Raw genomic sequence first — 16755 nt, 5'->3', positions numbered from 1 at the left:
GCCTTTAAAATGTTGGAAAGCAGAAATGTATTTCAGTAGTCTGAGAAACATTAACTCAAGAGTCATCCTTTAGTTTTCTTGATCTTTTGCATTGATACACAGTAAAGACCTGTGCTATACTCTTTGTGGTAAAGAAAATATTTGCTATATAGAGGGCTTATTATACTCATGTTCAGACTTGGTCTGTGTTGTATAATTTGAATGGGTAAAGAAAAATCTCCCTGATAGCAAAGTTCCCTGAAAGACCGTCAGAAATCAGCAGTGCATGGCACACAATTATAAATGTTTTCCTAAGAGGCTTTTTAAATAGAATAGTATAGGAATAAGAGGAAGCCAGAATTCAGCCATTGTTTATGTTACTTATTTTAGCGGTTTTTTAGGGTTTCATGGAGTATCTGAAACATAAATGTGAAGAAGGCTTTCTCATAGAGCCGTAGGCATACAGATAAAGAATTAATAAACCAGTCATAAAGCTCCTAACTAGCTTATAAAGCTCAGCTTATTGAAATGTGATTTATTGAATTTATTGAAATGTAAAGGTCCCACATTGGAGAGGGCAGAACAGGCATTTGTTCTCATAGTGAAGTCATGGTTAGATGTCTGTATCCCGTAACAGAATGCCGGGATTTGATATCTGGCTCAAATTCTGACTCCAGCTTCCTGTTAGTGTGCACCCCGGGAGGCACCAGATGCTGGCTCAATTAGTTAGGTCCCTGCCATCCATGTGGGAGACCTAGATTACATTCCAAGCTTCCTGCTTTGGCCTGCCCCTGCCTCAGCCATTGCAGGCATGTGGGGGGTGAACCAATGGACAGGAACTCTATCTGTGTCACTTGCCTCTTGATAAATAAAAATTTTAAACCAAATTTACCTAATGGGGAAAAGATACGAGTTAGGGGATATAAAGAACCCTATGATATCCCAGCCCCTCCAGGAATTCCTTATTATTCTAGGTCAGAACTAATACATATTTTTAAAGATTTACTTATTTATTTGAGAGGCAGAGTGACACAGAGAGACAGAGAGATCTTCCATCTGCTGGTTCACTTGGCAGATGGCCACAATAGCCAGGGCTATAAAAGCATAGTTAATTTGTACATATTAGGGGCCGGCACTGTAGCGCAGTGGGTTAACACCCTGGCCTTAAGCGCCAGTGTCCCATAGGGGCACCGGTTCAAGACCTGGCTGCTCCACTTCCAATCCACCTCTCTGCTATGGCCTGGGAAAGCAGTAGAAGATGACCCAAGTCCTTGGGCCCCTGCATCTGCATGGGAGACCGCGAAGAAGCTCCTGGCTCCTGGCTTCGAATCAGCACAGCTCCAGCCATTGTGGCCATTTGGGAAGTGAACCAGCAGATGGAAGACCCCCCTCTCTCTCTCTCTGTCTCTCTCTCTGTCTCTCTCTCTCTCTCTCTCTCTTCCCCTCTCCCTCCCTCCCTCTCTTCTCTCTTTGTGTAACTCTTTCAAATAAATAAATCTTAAAAAAAAATTTGTACATATTAGTCTTATACCCTGTTGCCTTGCTAAAATTCACTTAATACAATTAATTCTATAGATTTTGCAACATAAACAATCATTTTAAAAATTTTTTAAGATTTTTTAAGATTTATTTTCATTTGAAAGGCAGAATTACAAAGAGAGAGAGTTAAAGATAGAAAAACCTCTCATCCACTGGTTCACTCTCCAATTGACCACAGTGACTACGGCTGGGCCAGGCTGAAGCCAGGAACCAGGAGCTTCTTCCAGGTCCCCCATGTGGGTGGCAGAGGCCTAAAGACTTGGGCCATCTTCTGCTGCTTTCCCAGACACATTAGCAGGGAGCTGAATCAGAAGTGAAGTAACCAGGACTTGAACTGGTGCTGATATGGGATGCTGGCATTGCAGGCGGTGGCTTAACCTGTTATGCCACAGCACTGGTCCCAATTTACAAATTTTTAACAAATACATAGGAGCAGGCATTGTGCTTTAAAAAGTGAAGCCTCTACCTGCTACACCAGCATCCCACATAGGCAAGTCCCAGCTGCTCCACTTCTGACCCAGCTCCCTGCTAACGTGCCTGGGAAAGCAGCGGAAGGTGGCCCAAGTCCTTAGACCCCTGCACCGTTATGGGAGATCTGGAAAAAACTTGGGAAGTGAACCAACAGACAGAAGATCTTATTCTCTCTCTCTCTCTCTTTCTCTTTCTAACTCTTCCCTTCAAATACATAAAATCTTTTTTAAAAATACATAAAGTGACCAGCGCTGCATCTCATTTGGCTAATCCTCCACCTGCAGCGCCGGCACCCTGGGTTCTAGACTTAGTTGGGGCCGGATTCTGTCCCGGTTGCTCCTCTTCCAGTCCAGCTCTCTGCTGTGGCCCAGGAAGGTGGTGGAAGATGGCCCAAGTGCTTGGGCCCTGCACCCACATTGGGAGACCAGGAGGAAGCACCTGGCTCCTGGCTTTGGATTGGCGCAGCGTGCCAGCCATAGCAGCCATTTGGGGGATGAACCAATGGAAGGAAGACCTTTCTCTCTGTCTCTCTCTCTCACTGTGTAACTCTGCCTGTCAAAAAAAATACATAAAGATTACAAATATTTTGGGAGTACCATGTGATGGTTTCCATATGCATATACATTGTATAATCTCCAGTCCAGGTAAACATATTTCCTCAAACATTTATCATTTATAATGAAAGCATTCAAGTTCTGTCTTTTTTTTAAGAAATGTATACATTATCACTGTCCAGTTATTTTAGTCACCCCACTGTGTGTTAAAATACCAGAACTTCTTACTCCTATTTCAGTATATAACTTAAAAACCCATTAAATAACCTTTCCCCATCACTTCTTCTCCCCAGCTCTCTCTAACCACCATTTTACTAAAATGAGCAATCTTATTTTTTAAAATTTATTTTCATTTTCTTTGAAAGGCAAGCACAGAGCTCTTCCTGCTGGGTCATTCCCCAAATGCTAAGAGCCAGGAAGTCCTTCTCAGTCTCCCAACTGGTAGCAGGGACCCAAGTATTTTAGCCATGGTCTGCTGTGTTCCCTCAGTACATATTAGTAGGAAGCTAGATTGGAATCCAAGACAAGACTCAAACCCTGGCATTCTAATACAGGATGGTGGTGTCTGGAGGGGTGTCTTAACCACTTCCCCAGACACCCACCCTGACAAGCACTGGTTTTATCTACAAAGAGAATTTTATATCTTTTTTACCCTTCTTTCTACCTTTTTGTTTATTTTTCTTGTATCATATGACTAGGACCACAGTTATGCTGCTGGGGTCTGGTGTTGTGGCTAGGCAGATTAAGCCACCACAGGCAATGCCAGCATCCCACAACAGAGTGCCAATTCATTCAAGTCCTGGCAACTCTTCTGATCCAGCTTTCTCCTGATGTGACTGGGAAGGCAGCAGAAGGTAGCCCAAACATCTGGGCCCCTGCCACATATCTGGGAGATCTGGATGGAGTGCTTGGCTGTTGTGACCATCTGGGGAGTGAACCTATGGATGGAAGAGATTTTCTTTCTGTCTCTCCCTCCCCACCTTTCAAATTAATATTTTATTTAAAGCATGCTGCTGAATAGGAGTGGTGGGCTTTAGCATCTTTTTATCGTTAATCGAGGTTGACTTGTTAATTTTTTTTCACTTCTGTTGAAGTTCTGTGGTTTTCTCCTTTGTTCTGTGCTTTGGTGAATTGTATTAATTTTCACTATTAAGTTCAACTCTTGGATTTGTGGCTTCAGTCTCAGTCCAATCTTTGTGTCTATATCATTATGTTTGATTAAAATTTTTACATCTATATTTAAGGAGTGATACTAATATTTTCATTTATTTTTAAAGATTTATTTATTGGAAAGAGTTACAGAGAGAGGGAGAGACAGAGTAAGAGTCCTTCCATCCGCTGATTCACTCCCCACATGGCTGCAGTAGCCAGCACTGGTCCAGGCCAAAGCCTGGAGCCAGGAGCTTCCTCCAGGTCTCCCATGAGGGTAATAGGGCCCCAAATACCTAGGCCATCTTCTGCTGCTTTTCTCTGACCATTTAGCAGGGAACTGGATCGAAAGTGGAGCAGCTGTGACACAAATTGGCGCATATTTGGGAAGCCCGCGTGTCGCAGGCAGCAGCTTTACCCACTATGCTACAACACCGGCCCCTGATATTTTCATTTTTGTTGTATATTGAACACATTTTGCTATTATGGGTTTGCTGCCTTAAAGCAAATTAGTAAGTGCTTCCTCCTTTGCTTTCTCTAAAGGATGTTTTTAATAATGAAATTGAGGCCAGTGCTATTCATATTTTGTGCCATCATGTGTCAGTTTTGATAACTTCTATTTTTATTTTTTATTTTATTTTTTATTTTTGACAGGCAGAGTGAACAGTGAGAGAGAGAGACAGAGAGAAAGGTCTTCCTTTACCGTTGGTTCACCCTCCAATGGCTGCTGCAGCCGGCGCACCGCGCTGATCTGAAGGCAGGAGCCAGGTGCTTCTCCTGGTCTCTCATGCGGGTGCAGGGCCCAAGGACCTGGGCCATCCTCCACTGCACTCCCGGGCCATAGCAGAGAGCTGGACTGGAAGAGGGGCAACCAGGACAGAATCTGGCGCCCCGACCGGGACTAGAACCTGGTGTGCTGGCGTCGCAAGGCAGAGGATTAGCCTGTTGAGCCACGGCGCCGGCCTGATAACTTCTATTTTTCAAATAATATATCCATTTTGTTTTAGTTGTCAAATTAGTTAACATAAAGTTCTTTTTATAATATTCCCTTATCTTTTTAATGTATAATAAACCCTTCATTTATTCCTGAAATTGACAGTTCGGGATCTTTCTTTTTCTTGATTTATCAGTCTTGTTGATTTTTTAGAGAACCATCTTCAAGCTTTGTTACTGTTTTTTAATGTATGTATTAGAGAGAGAGAGAGAGCGACTGACTGAGGTAGACAGTGAGTTTCCATCCACCGGTTCACTTCCCAAATGACTACAGTGGCCATGCTAATGAAGCCAGGAGCTGGGAACTCAATCCAGGTTTCCCATATGGGTAGCAAGAACCCAGGGAGCCATCACTGCTGCTTCCCAGGGTCAGCATTGAAGCAGGAATTGGAGTCCAGAGCCAGGAATCAAACCCAAGTGCTCGGATATGGGTTTCTGAACTAGCACCTTGACCAGCAGGCTAAAGGACCCCAGCTCTGCTAATTTTGTAGTTTCTGTCGCCTTTTGTGCTGCTCTTTCTTACTTTCCCTATGACTTGAGCTTATTTTGTGCCAGATTTCTAGCTTCTTGAGGCAGAACTTCATGTCAATGATTTTGGACACTCTTCCTCTTCAATATAAACATTTAAAGCTATAAATTTCTTGTTAAGCACTGCTTTAGCTGTGTACCGTGATTGTCATGTGGTATTGTCATTTTGAAATCATTTCAGAATATTTTCTAGTATTCCTTGTGATTCCTCCTTTTGACCTTTTATGAAGGTTCTTCCAAAAATTTAAGGAAAAAATGGAGTTAACTGTTAAGTTTGGGGTGTTTGGTGTGAAGATTAAGATACTACTTGGAACTCCCACATCCCAAATTGGACTACCTGGGTTTGAGTCCTGGTTTCTCCATTTCTGATCCAGCTTCTTGCTGATGTGCGCCCTGGGAGGCAGCAGGTGATGGTTCAGGAACTAGGATCCTGCCACCCTCATAGGAGACCTGGATAGAGTTCTTGACTCCCAGGTTTGGGCTGGCCCTGCCCTGACTGTAGCAGGCATTCTTGGAGTGAACCAGTAGTTAGGAGATCACTATGGAGACCTCACATATACATAGATGTCAAGGTATTTTTTCATCAAAATTTTAATTCCATTTTCCGTAAACATTATTTATTTGAAAGGCAGAGTTTACAGGGAGAATACAAGAGAGATGTTTACCATCCTGTAATTCACTCCCTAAATAGCCACAGAGGTCAGAGCTGGATTAGAAACTGGGAGCATCATCTACGTCTCCCACATATATGGCAGGGGTCCAATGAATTGGACTGTCTTCTGCTGCTTTCCCAAGCATATTAGCAGGGAGCTGGATCAGAAGTGGAACAGCTGAGACTCAGAAACAGCATCCATATGGTATGCCAAGATCGCAGGCAGTGGCTTTACCTCTAATTTCAAGTCTGCTGTTCAGTTCCCAAGTATGAGGATTATTTTGTATCTTTTCTGATTTCTCATTGAACACCATTATACTCACAAACATATTCTATATTAAAGTTATTGTTTCATGAGCCAGCTGATTCTATCTTGATGACCTGCGTGTGCAAGAAAAGAATTTGTATTATGCAAGTGTGAAGGTCTAGTGTTCTTTATCAAGTAGGTCAATGTGGTTGGTAATGTTGATCAGATCTTCTCGATTTTGTTTGCTTTTTGTCTACTTCTATCAATTAAAGAGGAGTGTTGCAGTCCCCAGCAATAATTATGGAGTTAGTCTTCCCTTTCCTTCTGTCTGCTTTTAAGCCCAAGTGTTTGGGGAGCACTGTTGCTTACTGAGTGCCCATTCATGATTGTTGTCACTTTCATATGGATCCTTTAATTATTATGATGGATTTGTCTTCAAGTTCATTTTATCTGGTGTTAATATTAATTTTAAAATTTTTTATCAATATTAACAGAAAAGATTTCATGTAGTTCAAAAGTAAAATTCTAAGATCATAAAGATACTTCCCTCCTCCTTCCTTTTTTTCTTTTTGTTTTTGCAATAACATATTTTCAGTTTACTTTATAATCACAGGCTTATAAACCACTAAATACAGGGTTCAGAAAATAAAAAGTAGAAAGACCACTCTTCCACATGAATATAGCCAAGGGCAATATATAATAATTGAATCATAAGATGTCAATTTCACTTACACATTTTTTATGCTCTCTATATTAGCTGCCACATCAGAGAAAAAGATATTTCTTTATTTAAAATTTTAGAGTTATGTAAAGGGGACAGATTTCTTGTATTTTGCATAAACAGTTTTAAGAGCATAGTGATACTTCCAACCCAACACTCCCTCCTTCTTTTCTTTTTTCTTTTTGTTTTTGCAATAACATACTTTCAATTTACTTTATAAGCACAAGCTTAACCCTCCACTAAATACAGAATTCAGCAAGTAGTAAATAGAAAAACCACTGTTCCTCAAAATACAGACAAGAGCTCTAAGCAATAATCAAATCTCAAAATGTCAGTTTTGCCCATATCCATTACATTTTTCTTGTACTTTATATGTTAGTTACCAAAGATCAGGGAAAACGTGATATTTGTCTTTTGAGGACTGGCTTATTGCACTAAGCGTACTCACCTCTAGTTGCTTCCATTTTGTTGGAAAAGATAAGGTTATATTCTTTTGTATGGCAGAGTAGTATTCCATCATGTATATATATTTATTTTCTTTATCCATTCATAAGTTGATGGGCATCTGGATTGATTCCATATCTTAGCTATTGTGAATTGAACTGCAATAAACATGAGGTTCAGATAAATCTTTCTTATGCTGATTTCATTTCCTTTTGGTAAATTCTCAAGAGTGGGATGCCTGGGTCATATGGTAGATCTATTTTTAGATTTCTGAGGAATCTCCATATTTTCTCCCATAATGGTTGTACTAGTTTACATTCCCACCAGCAGTGTATTAATGTATACTTTTTATTCACATCCCCGTCAGCATTTTTTATTTTTGAACTGGGGTGAGGTGAAATCTCATTGTAGTTCTCAATTTGCATTCCCTTATGGTTAGTGATCCTGAGCATTTTTTCATGGGTCTGTTGGCTATTTGTATTTCATGCTTTAAAAAATAACCTGTTCATGTGCTTTGCCTGTTTCTTAACTGGATTGTTTTGTTGCTGAGTTACTTGAGCTCTTTATATATCCTGGATAATTAATCTAGTTTGCAAATACTTCCTCTCTGTTCTGTCAGTTGCCTCTTCACTTTGTTGAGTGTTTCTTTCACTGTGCAGAAGCTTGTTAGCTTAATGTCATCCCATCTATATTGCTTGGCCTTCAAACGTCTTAGAAGTCTTTGCTGGGCCAGTATCTTGCAGTGTTTCCCCTATCTTTTCCTCTAGTAGTTTGATGGTATTAGGTCATATATTTAGATCATTGATCCATTCTAAGTTGATTTTTGAATAGGATATAAGGTAAGGATCTAGTTTCATACAACTGCTTTGTAATATGTCTTGAAATCTGGTATTGTGATGTTTCCACATTTATTTTTGCTGTTTAAGATTGCTTTAGCTATTCAGGGTCTCTTGTGAATAATAAATTTTAGGATTATTTTTTCTAGATCTGAGAAGAATGTCCTTGGTATTTTGATTGGGATCATATTGAATCTGTAAATTGCTTTGGGTAGTATGAGCATTTTGATGATATTAATTCTTCCAATCCATAAACATGGAACATTTTTTCTATTTTTTTAGGTATATTCTTTTCTTAATGTTTTTCTGGGTACCTGAGATGTATTATTAGATCATTTATTTGATAACTTTCCATTTTTTTATGTAGACACTAATTGCTATAACCTATACTCTTAATACTGCTTTTGCTGTATCCCATAAGTTTTGATATATTGTGTTTTCATTTTTGTTCATTGGAAGGAGTTTTTTGATTTCTCTTTGGATTTCTTCTATGACCCAGTGTTCATTCAGGAGCATGTTCAGTCTTAATGTGTTTGCAGAGTTTCTCATGTTGTTAATTTCCAGCTTCATGCCATCATGGTCAGTAAAGATACATGGTATAATTTCAGTTTTTTTAATTTGTTAAGACTTCTTTTATGGTCTTAGCATATGGTACATCCTTGAAAATGTCCCATGCACTGATGAAAACAATGTCTATTAAGTGGCTGTAGGATGAAATGTTCTATAAATATCAATTAGATCCATTTGGTCAATGGTATAGATTAGCTTGATTGGGTCTTTGTTTTTTGCCTGGGTGATCTCTCCCTTGATGAAAGTAGGGTGTTAACATCCATATCCCCTCAGGTCCATTAACATTTGTTGTATATAGCTGGTGCCCTAGCATTGGGTGCACATGCATTTACTATGGTCAGATCTTCCTGCTGAATGGGTCCCTTACTCGTTGCATAATACCTTCTTGTTTCTTTTAACAGTTTTTGTCCTTTTTTTTTAAGGTTTATAGTTATACAGTTTAAGTATACAGTTTTTGAGAGAGGGAGAGACACAGAGAGAAGTCTTCCATCGAGCTAGGCCAATCTGAAGCCAGGAGCCAGAGGCTTCTTACGGGTCTCCCATGTGGGTGCAGGGATCCAAGGACTTGGACCATCTTCTACTGCTTTCCCAGACCATAAGCAGAGAGCGGGATCAGAAAAGGAGCAGCCAGGACACAAACTGGCACTCATATGGGATGCTGGTGCCACAAGCGGAGGCTTAACCTACTATACCACAGCACTGGCCCCAGTTTTTTCTTAAAGTCCATTTTGTCTGATATTACTGTGGCTACTCTTGCTTGTTTTTAATTTTCATTTGCATGGAATATCTTTTTCTAACCTTTTACTTTCAGTCTGTATTTCATTGGTGAGGTGTGTTTCTTGTAGGCAGCTTATAGATGAGTCTTGTTTTTTGATCCATTCAGCCAGTCTTTTAATGGGAGAATTTACTCCATTTACATTTAAGGTTATTATTGATAACTAATGACTTGGTCCTGCCATTTTTCCATAAATATCCCTTTTGTTTGTTTTGAATCTCCTTTATAATGTTACTAGGAAGTTTCTGCCTTTACATTATTTCATTATGCTGATTATCTTTTGTTTCTTTTTTTTATTTTAATTTTTTTGACAGGCAGAGTTAGACAGTGAGAGAGAGACAGAGAGAAAGGTCTTCCTTCCACTGGTTCACCCCCCAAATGGCCGCTACAGCCAGTGCGCTGCGCCGATCCGAAGCTAGGAGCCAGGTGCTTCTTCCTAGTCTCCCATGGGGTGCAGGGCCCAAGCACTTGGGCCATCCTCCACTGCACTCCCGGGCCACAGCAGAGAGCTGGACTGGAAGAGGAGCAGCCAGGACAGAATCCAGCGTCCCGACTAGGACTAGAACCCTGGGTGCCGGCGCCGCAGTCGGAGGATTAGCCTAATGAGCCTCAGCGCCGGCCTATCTTTGTTTCTATGTGTGGTACATCCTTAAGTATCATTTGTAATGCTGACTGAGTGGTGACAAATTCTTTTGTTGTTTTTGGAAAAGTTTTTTGGTTTTTTTTTTTTTTTAACCTTCATTTAGAAATGAGAGCTCAGCTGGATACAGTATTCTGTGTTGACAGGTTTTTGGTTTTTGTTGTTGTTAAGAACTTGGACTGTATCTTTCCGTTTTCTCCTAGCATGTAGGGTTTCTGGTGAGACATCTGTTGTCATTCTAATTGGAGATCCTTTGTAGGTACTCTGCGGTTTCTTGCACGCATTTTAGGATCTTTATGTTTTACTTGGCTATAATGTGTCGTGGTGATGATTTTTTCCCAGTTATGTGTTTGAGGTTCTATGTGCTTCTTGTACCTAGATAGGGAAATTTTCTGCTGTTATTTCACTGAGTAAATTTTCTAAGCCATTCTGCTTTTCTATTACTTCAGGAACTCCTAAGACACATATATTTGGTCATTTGATAGTATACCATAGATCCTGGACACTGCTTTCAGGTTTTCTAATTTTTTTTTTGTCTGTAATATTTCATTTAACATTTAATTCTTCATTTCTAATTTTACAGTTTGATTTTTCTTTCATATATTTTCTGCAGAATTTCTCATCCATATCATGTGTGGATTTCTTTAATTCAAGTAATTGCTTCTCTGTGTTTTTGAGTAATCTTACATTCTTTTGAATTTCTTTTCAGGCATTTTGTCGGTCTCCTCATCTGAGCTACCTGATATTGAAATATTAGTTGTGTCCCTTTGCAGGAGTCATATTGTCTTCCTTGTTCATGTTTCTTGTATTTCCATGTTTATTTTTATGCATCTGGCGAATACTGGGTTATCTCCCTTGAAGGCTTTGTTCTTGAAAAGATTCCTCTGAGGCTGAATGGAATGCCTGTAACTTCAGCAGATATCCAGAGGTGTGTGCTGGATGGGGCCAGGGGACTCTAGCCAGAGTCATGGGTATGGCAACAGTCCAGAGTAACACCCAAGAAGGGTATGGTGGATCTCTGCCATCATTAGTAGAGGGAGAAGGGATAATGGTTCTGGTTGCCATGTTTATAAAATGGGTGTTTTTTTTCCCATTCACTATTCTGGATGTTTTCAGGTATCCATTCTAATATGCCTTTCTTATGTTTACTCTTAGCCATAGTATCCCTTTTTTTCTTTTAGTCTGTGCTTTTTATATAAATGAATACATGTGTCTATAAGAACCCTGCTGGGATTTTGCCAGGAATTACATTACACTGAAGATCAGTTTGAATTGCTGTCTTTATTGAGTCTGTCCATCCATGAACTTAATTTAGATCTTAATTTTTCATGAGCATTTTGTAATTTTCGCATATAGATCCTATATATGTTTTTGCTAAGTTTATACCTAAGCACTTCATTTTATTCGGAGTGATCCTGATTATGTCTTCTTGAGAATGTATCATGTCCTTCCTAGATGGTTTTGGCTATTTCTTGGATGTTTTGAATAAGTTGCAGAATGTAGACTGTTATATTCCTGTGAAAAGTATTATTTAGTTTAGCAGTTTATGTGACGTTCTGTGATGCGTGGCAGTTCAGATTTCAGGTCAGTTTCTTTAGCGTTATCTTGAGTCTGATTTAGGGGCCAAGCAAAGATCTGACCAGAGTTCATGTGCTGGCCCTGGGGCTCTCCTTTCTGGGAGTTCCTACCTTGTCGTGCAGTGTAAGTAGTTGTCAAGCCATTAAGACTGCAGGCTTTTTCTACTAGAATTCTACAATAGATGATACACCTGGGGTCTTTTCTCAGCCTCAAAGCCATTTAAAAACAGAAAAGGAGAGGGTGCTATGGCATAGTAGAATGCCAGCATGCCCTATCAGTACCAGTTTAAGTTGTAGCTCCTCGGCTTCCCATTTGGCTTCCTGCTGACGCAGCAGATGACGGCCCTGCTATCCGTACGGGAGACTCAGATGGAGTTCCAGGCTTCTGGCTGTTGCAGACATTTGGGGAGTGAACCAGGAAGTGGAAGATTTATTTTCTTTACCTCTGTCACCACCATAATAATAATAAAAAGGAGGCATTAACACAGTACCATTCTCTTCTGAATGTCAGTTCCCCCTCTAATGTTTGGTTTTTTTATTCCCCCTGTGTCTTATGGTAATTTGCTTTTAGTGCATATTAGTCATAATCAATAGTTATCTGTGGAAGACTGAATCAGCAGTACTTGGTATTTTGTGGTGATTAGTTGTCAGAGTATTCAGTGTGCCATATTGCCAGGAAATTGAGTTTTTATTGCACTTACAATAGGGGCAAATGATCATTTTCTCCTCTCAGAAAATGGATGGGAAGAAGAGAGGGTTTGCGTCAGGCAGAGAAGGGTGTGGATTTTGGCCCTGCCATCTGCTAGCTTTATGGCATTGGCTGTTTCATTTAACCTTTTAAAGGTTTTATCTTTAAAATGGAGATAGGAAACACCTATCACATATCTATACTAAGAATTAAGAATTACACTAGGCCGGCGCCACGGCTCAACAGGCCAATCCTCCGCCTGCGGCGCCAGCACTGGGTTCTAGTCCCAGTTGGGACGCCGGATTCTGTCCCAGTTGCTCCTCTTCCAGTCCAGCTCTCTACTGTGGCCCGGGAGTGCAGTGGAGGATGGCCCAAGTGCTTGGGCCCTGCACCCGCATGGGAGACCAGGAGAAGCACCTGGCTCCTGGCTTTGGATCGGTGCGGTGCGCTGGCTGCAGCACGCCGGCTGTAGCGGCCATTTTGGGGGGTGAACCAATGGAAGAAGACCTTTCTCTCTGTCTCTCACTGTCTAACTCTGCCTGTCAAAAAAAAAAAAAAAAATTACACTAATCATTATCTCTTGAATGATTAGCTGTTAACCATATTGTCACATTTTTATTTCCCACATTCGTAACTTCTTATTTTACAGCTGAAATCGATAAGGTCTTAGCTAGCCCCAGTCTACACTCGTTGTCCCCACAAGGTATGTTCACCAAATGTACAAGTGCTGATTCACACACCTTGAAGGACACAAAATTTTTTTATGAGAACTCAGGAAAGAATATGCATTTTACTTTTTACTTGTTAAAAAGCATAGTTTCAAAAAAGCGGGGGGACTGATTACTTGATCATTAAGGAGTTTGAGATCTGAGAACAACCATGCTCTTACAGGAACCTCCTCCTCCTGTGGAAGATTACTGCCTCCCAGGAGCAGCTTCCTTTCTCCAGAATCCGCAGCCTGCGCCTGACTTACCACAGAAGAGGCGAGCTCCCGCAGAGAACAGTAAGGTCAAGCGGCCCAAAGTGTAGGCGCCGTGTGTGTGTGTGTGGTGTGAGGGCGCATGCCAGCGGCAGATCCCTGGGGAGGACTGTGCTGCAGTGTTCTGCTGACTCCACCTGCCTGCGACCGCTGAACACTAACTCCTCAGTGAGAAGTTACCTGAGATAGAACCACAAAGTACAGCTCCTTCGCTAGCTTTTTGTTAAACCGTAATGTGTGTAAGGGGCTGTTTCTTTTCTTGTGATGCCTCAGGCTGTACCTCAGTTTTAGCAGTGGTGGGTTTTGCTCTGAAATGTCTGCCTTAATTCATAACAACAAAAATTGTCAATTGGGATTTATACATGTTTTCCCTGATTTTATCTGGCCTCTTACTTTTTTAACAGAAGCCTGGGCACTGGGTCTACTGAGCAAGCTGGGATGTGTGTGTGTATAGATGTGTGTATATATGTATATGTCTGTCTGTACAAGCCGCCATGATGTTCACCAAGTTGGGGTGCTGAAACTTGGAAAATGTGACAATAAAGAATAAAAGTAGTGACTCAAACTAGTATTCAGGTGTGTTCAGATATAAATTTTTAAAAACACTGGTCTATTCTGTTAAAGCAATAAAAGATTTGTAAAATACAGCTTAAAAGATGGATTCCTAGTTCATATTCCTAGTTCATGATGTTTATTTAGAATGCTGTTATATTAGGTTAAAAATGTTTTTATTGGGACTGCTAATTGCATTAGCCTTTCTACACTAATCCCAAACACCAAATATTATCTAGATTACCACAGTCATCTCATTGTAAAATGTCTTGTTTAAGGAGCTGAGAAGCAGGACCATCGTGTGCGTGTAAACAGTTCACTTCCTGACGACTGGAGGTGAACTGCAGTTGTGAGGGGAGGAGTCCCTGGCGCGTTACCAGCTGTCCTCACAGTGCAGTAGCAGCTACTGGGAGAGTTGGTCCAGCAGGGTTAGCTTTGAGCTGCTGCATAGTTTAGGACAACAAATTCCAGAGCGGCAGGTAGCATCATTATGTAACCTCTATCCCGCCCCCCCCTCCCCCGGCAAAACCCCCACCTTCACTTGTTTTCAGCCATTTCATGTTAGGCTGAATCATGTCATAGATCTTCCTGGATTTTACCACCTAAAAATTCTTTGAAATAGCAACTGTTCACAGTTTTTGATGAGCACACTGTTAATTGCTAAGGTTCTGTTTCTCTCCCCGATCGAATTACCGAATCTACCACTGTTTTCTGCAAAAATTCTCAACTGTTTTCGGTTTGGGCCTTAGACACAGCGGACATCTCAGCTTCCAGCCCCTGCCCACACCCTGCATGGCCCACTGTAGCCCTGCTCTAACTCCTAGGCTGTAACTAAAATGCCCTTTGGCTGCACCAGCAACCTCCTAAATGCAGATCATTCCGAGCCTAGGTAGCCGTCCCACTGAAGGAGAAGTGTCCCTGATTGCTGTCTTCTCAGAAGTGCTACAGTATCTTAATCCATGCCGCTTAATACTTAGATTCTCACCATTCTCATATGCATCAGTCACACCTCTCCGACATTCATTAACTGAACGAACAGGACTCTTCTTCATGCAAGGTGTACTGGAGTTTAACCTCCGAACGCGTGGTCTCCGAGCGGACAGAGGCAGGAATCCTCAGAGCAGGCTACTCAGTGAGTAGCTACAGTCACTGTACTGATGAAGAGGTAGTTACAGCTGGAATATTTAAAATAGTTTTTCAGGGCCAGCACTGGAGCCTGGCGGATAAAGCCACAGCCTGTGACACCAGCAACCCATACAGGTGCTAGTTCACGTCCCAGATGCTCAACTCCCAATCCAGCTCCTTGCTGATGTGCCTAAGAAAAACAATGCAAGAAGGTCCAAGTGGCTGGCTTTCCGCACCTATGTGGGAGACCCGGGAGAAGCTCCTGGCTCCTGGCTTTGATCAGCCCAGCTGTGACCACTGGGAACAAGTGGGAAGAAGCAACGGATGGAAGATCCCTCTCTGGCTCGCTCTCTCTGTAACTCTTTCAAAATAAGTAAGTTTTTTTAAAATAAATAAAATGGTCTTTATACTGGTAATTACTAAGCTACAAAAATGTGTACCAGAATTCAGCACCTCACCTTACAGGTCTTTCTCCCCCTTACTGGCACTTCAGGATCCTCCCCTCAACAGTATCTGAAAGCACATTTAGAAATACAATAAGCCAGCCGGTGCCAGCACCCCGGGTTCTAGTCCCATTCGGGGCGCTGGATTCTGTCCCAGTTGCTCCTCTTCCAGTCCCGCTCTCTGCTGTGGCCCAGGAGGGCAGTGGAGGATGGCCCAAGTGCTTGGGTCCCTGCACCTGCATGGGAGACCAGGAGGAAGTACCTGGCTCCTGGCTTCGGATCGGCACAGCGCCAGCTGTAGCGGCCATCCAAGGAGTGAACCAACGGAAGGAAGACCATTCTCTGTCTCTCTCTGTCTATAACTCTAACTCTGCCTGGCAAAAAAAAAAAAAAAAATACAATAAGCCTTTCTGGGCTACGGGTGCAACTTACAGGGTTTCCTATACTCAAAACTAGCCCATGACCATTTTCCAGTTCCCAAACTGGAGAGGTAATGTCTCTGATGTTCCCAAGCTTTGCTGCTTATTCTAATTAAGAACCCCTGTGCTGAGGCCACACTCCCATTACCAAAGAATGCCTGGGGCTGAGTCAGGCATCACCACGCTTTTAAAACCTCTTTCATGTGGCAGGAAGAAAGCCACTCCCACAGGTAAAGGCCTCACCTGCAGTGTTAGGGAGTATGTCCCTAGGTAAGGCTCAGTTTCTGATGTTAACATCCAAAATGACCAACAGCCTACTGTAAGAGAAAAGGTCCAAGTTGAGTTCTCTGGAAAATAAGGCAAAAGGGATGGTATAGGAAATTAGCAACAATGTCACAAGCTAAGAAAAGGCACATCCTGGGATGGGAGCTGTGGCTGTGGCATAAAGGGCCCCTGACACCCATGAGGGAGACCAGAGCTCCTGGCTTCGGTCTGGCCCAGCTCCGGCCATTGTGCCCATTTGGGGAGTGAACCAGCTGTTGGAAGATGTTTGTGTCTCTCTAACATGCTGCCTTTCAAATAAAATAAATCTTAAAAAAAAACCCACACCCTGAAAACATCTCTTTTTTAAGATTTTAAACAGAATCATCTATCTGCTGATTCCCTCCATAGATGGCCACATGGCCTGCAATCAGGTCTCCCACGTGGGAGCAGGGGCCCCTTGGGCCATCCTTGCTTTTCCCAGGCCACTAGCAGGGAGCTGGATCTGAAGTGGAGCAGCCAGGACTTGAACCAGGGCCCATATGGGATACCCCCCCCCCCCCCCGAGATCTTCCATCTGGTTCACTCCAAAACTGGCTGCAATGGACAGGCC

General features: G+C 41.9%; 1 protein-coding gene across 1 annotated transcript in view; it reads left to right on the top strand.

Annotated features, from left to right (window-relative positions):
• Positions 1-13969, top strand: part of TOPBP1 (DNA topoisomerase II binding protein 1) — an 81283-nt gene extending 67314 nt beyond the window's left edge. Inside the window, exon 28 of the mRNA XM_062216399.1 lies at positions 13255-13969. Coding sequence (XP_062072383.1) covers positions 13255-13392 — 138 coding nt within the window. The 3' untranslated portion in view covers positions 13393-13969. The remainder of the gene's footprint in view (positions 1-13254) is intronic.
• Positions 13970-16755: the final 2786 nt, after the last annotated feature.

The sequence above is a fragment of the Lepus europaeus genome, chromosome 2, assembly GCF_033115175.1.
Source record: "Lepus europaeus isolate LE1 chromosome 2, mLepTim1.pri, whole genome shotgun sequence".
Classification (NCBI taxonomy): domain Eukaryota; kingdom Metazoa; phylum Chordata; class Mammalia; order Lagomorpha; family Leporidae; genus Lepus; species Lepus europaeus.
This window is presented reverse-complemented; position numbering and strand designations above follow the sequence as displayed.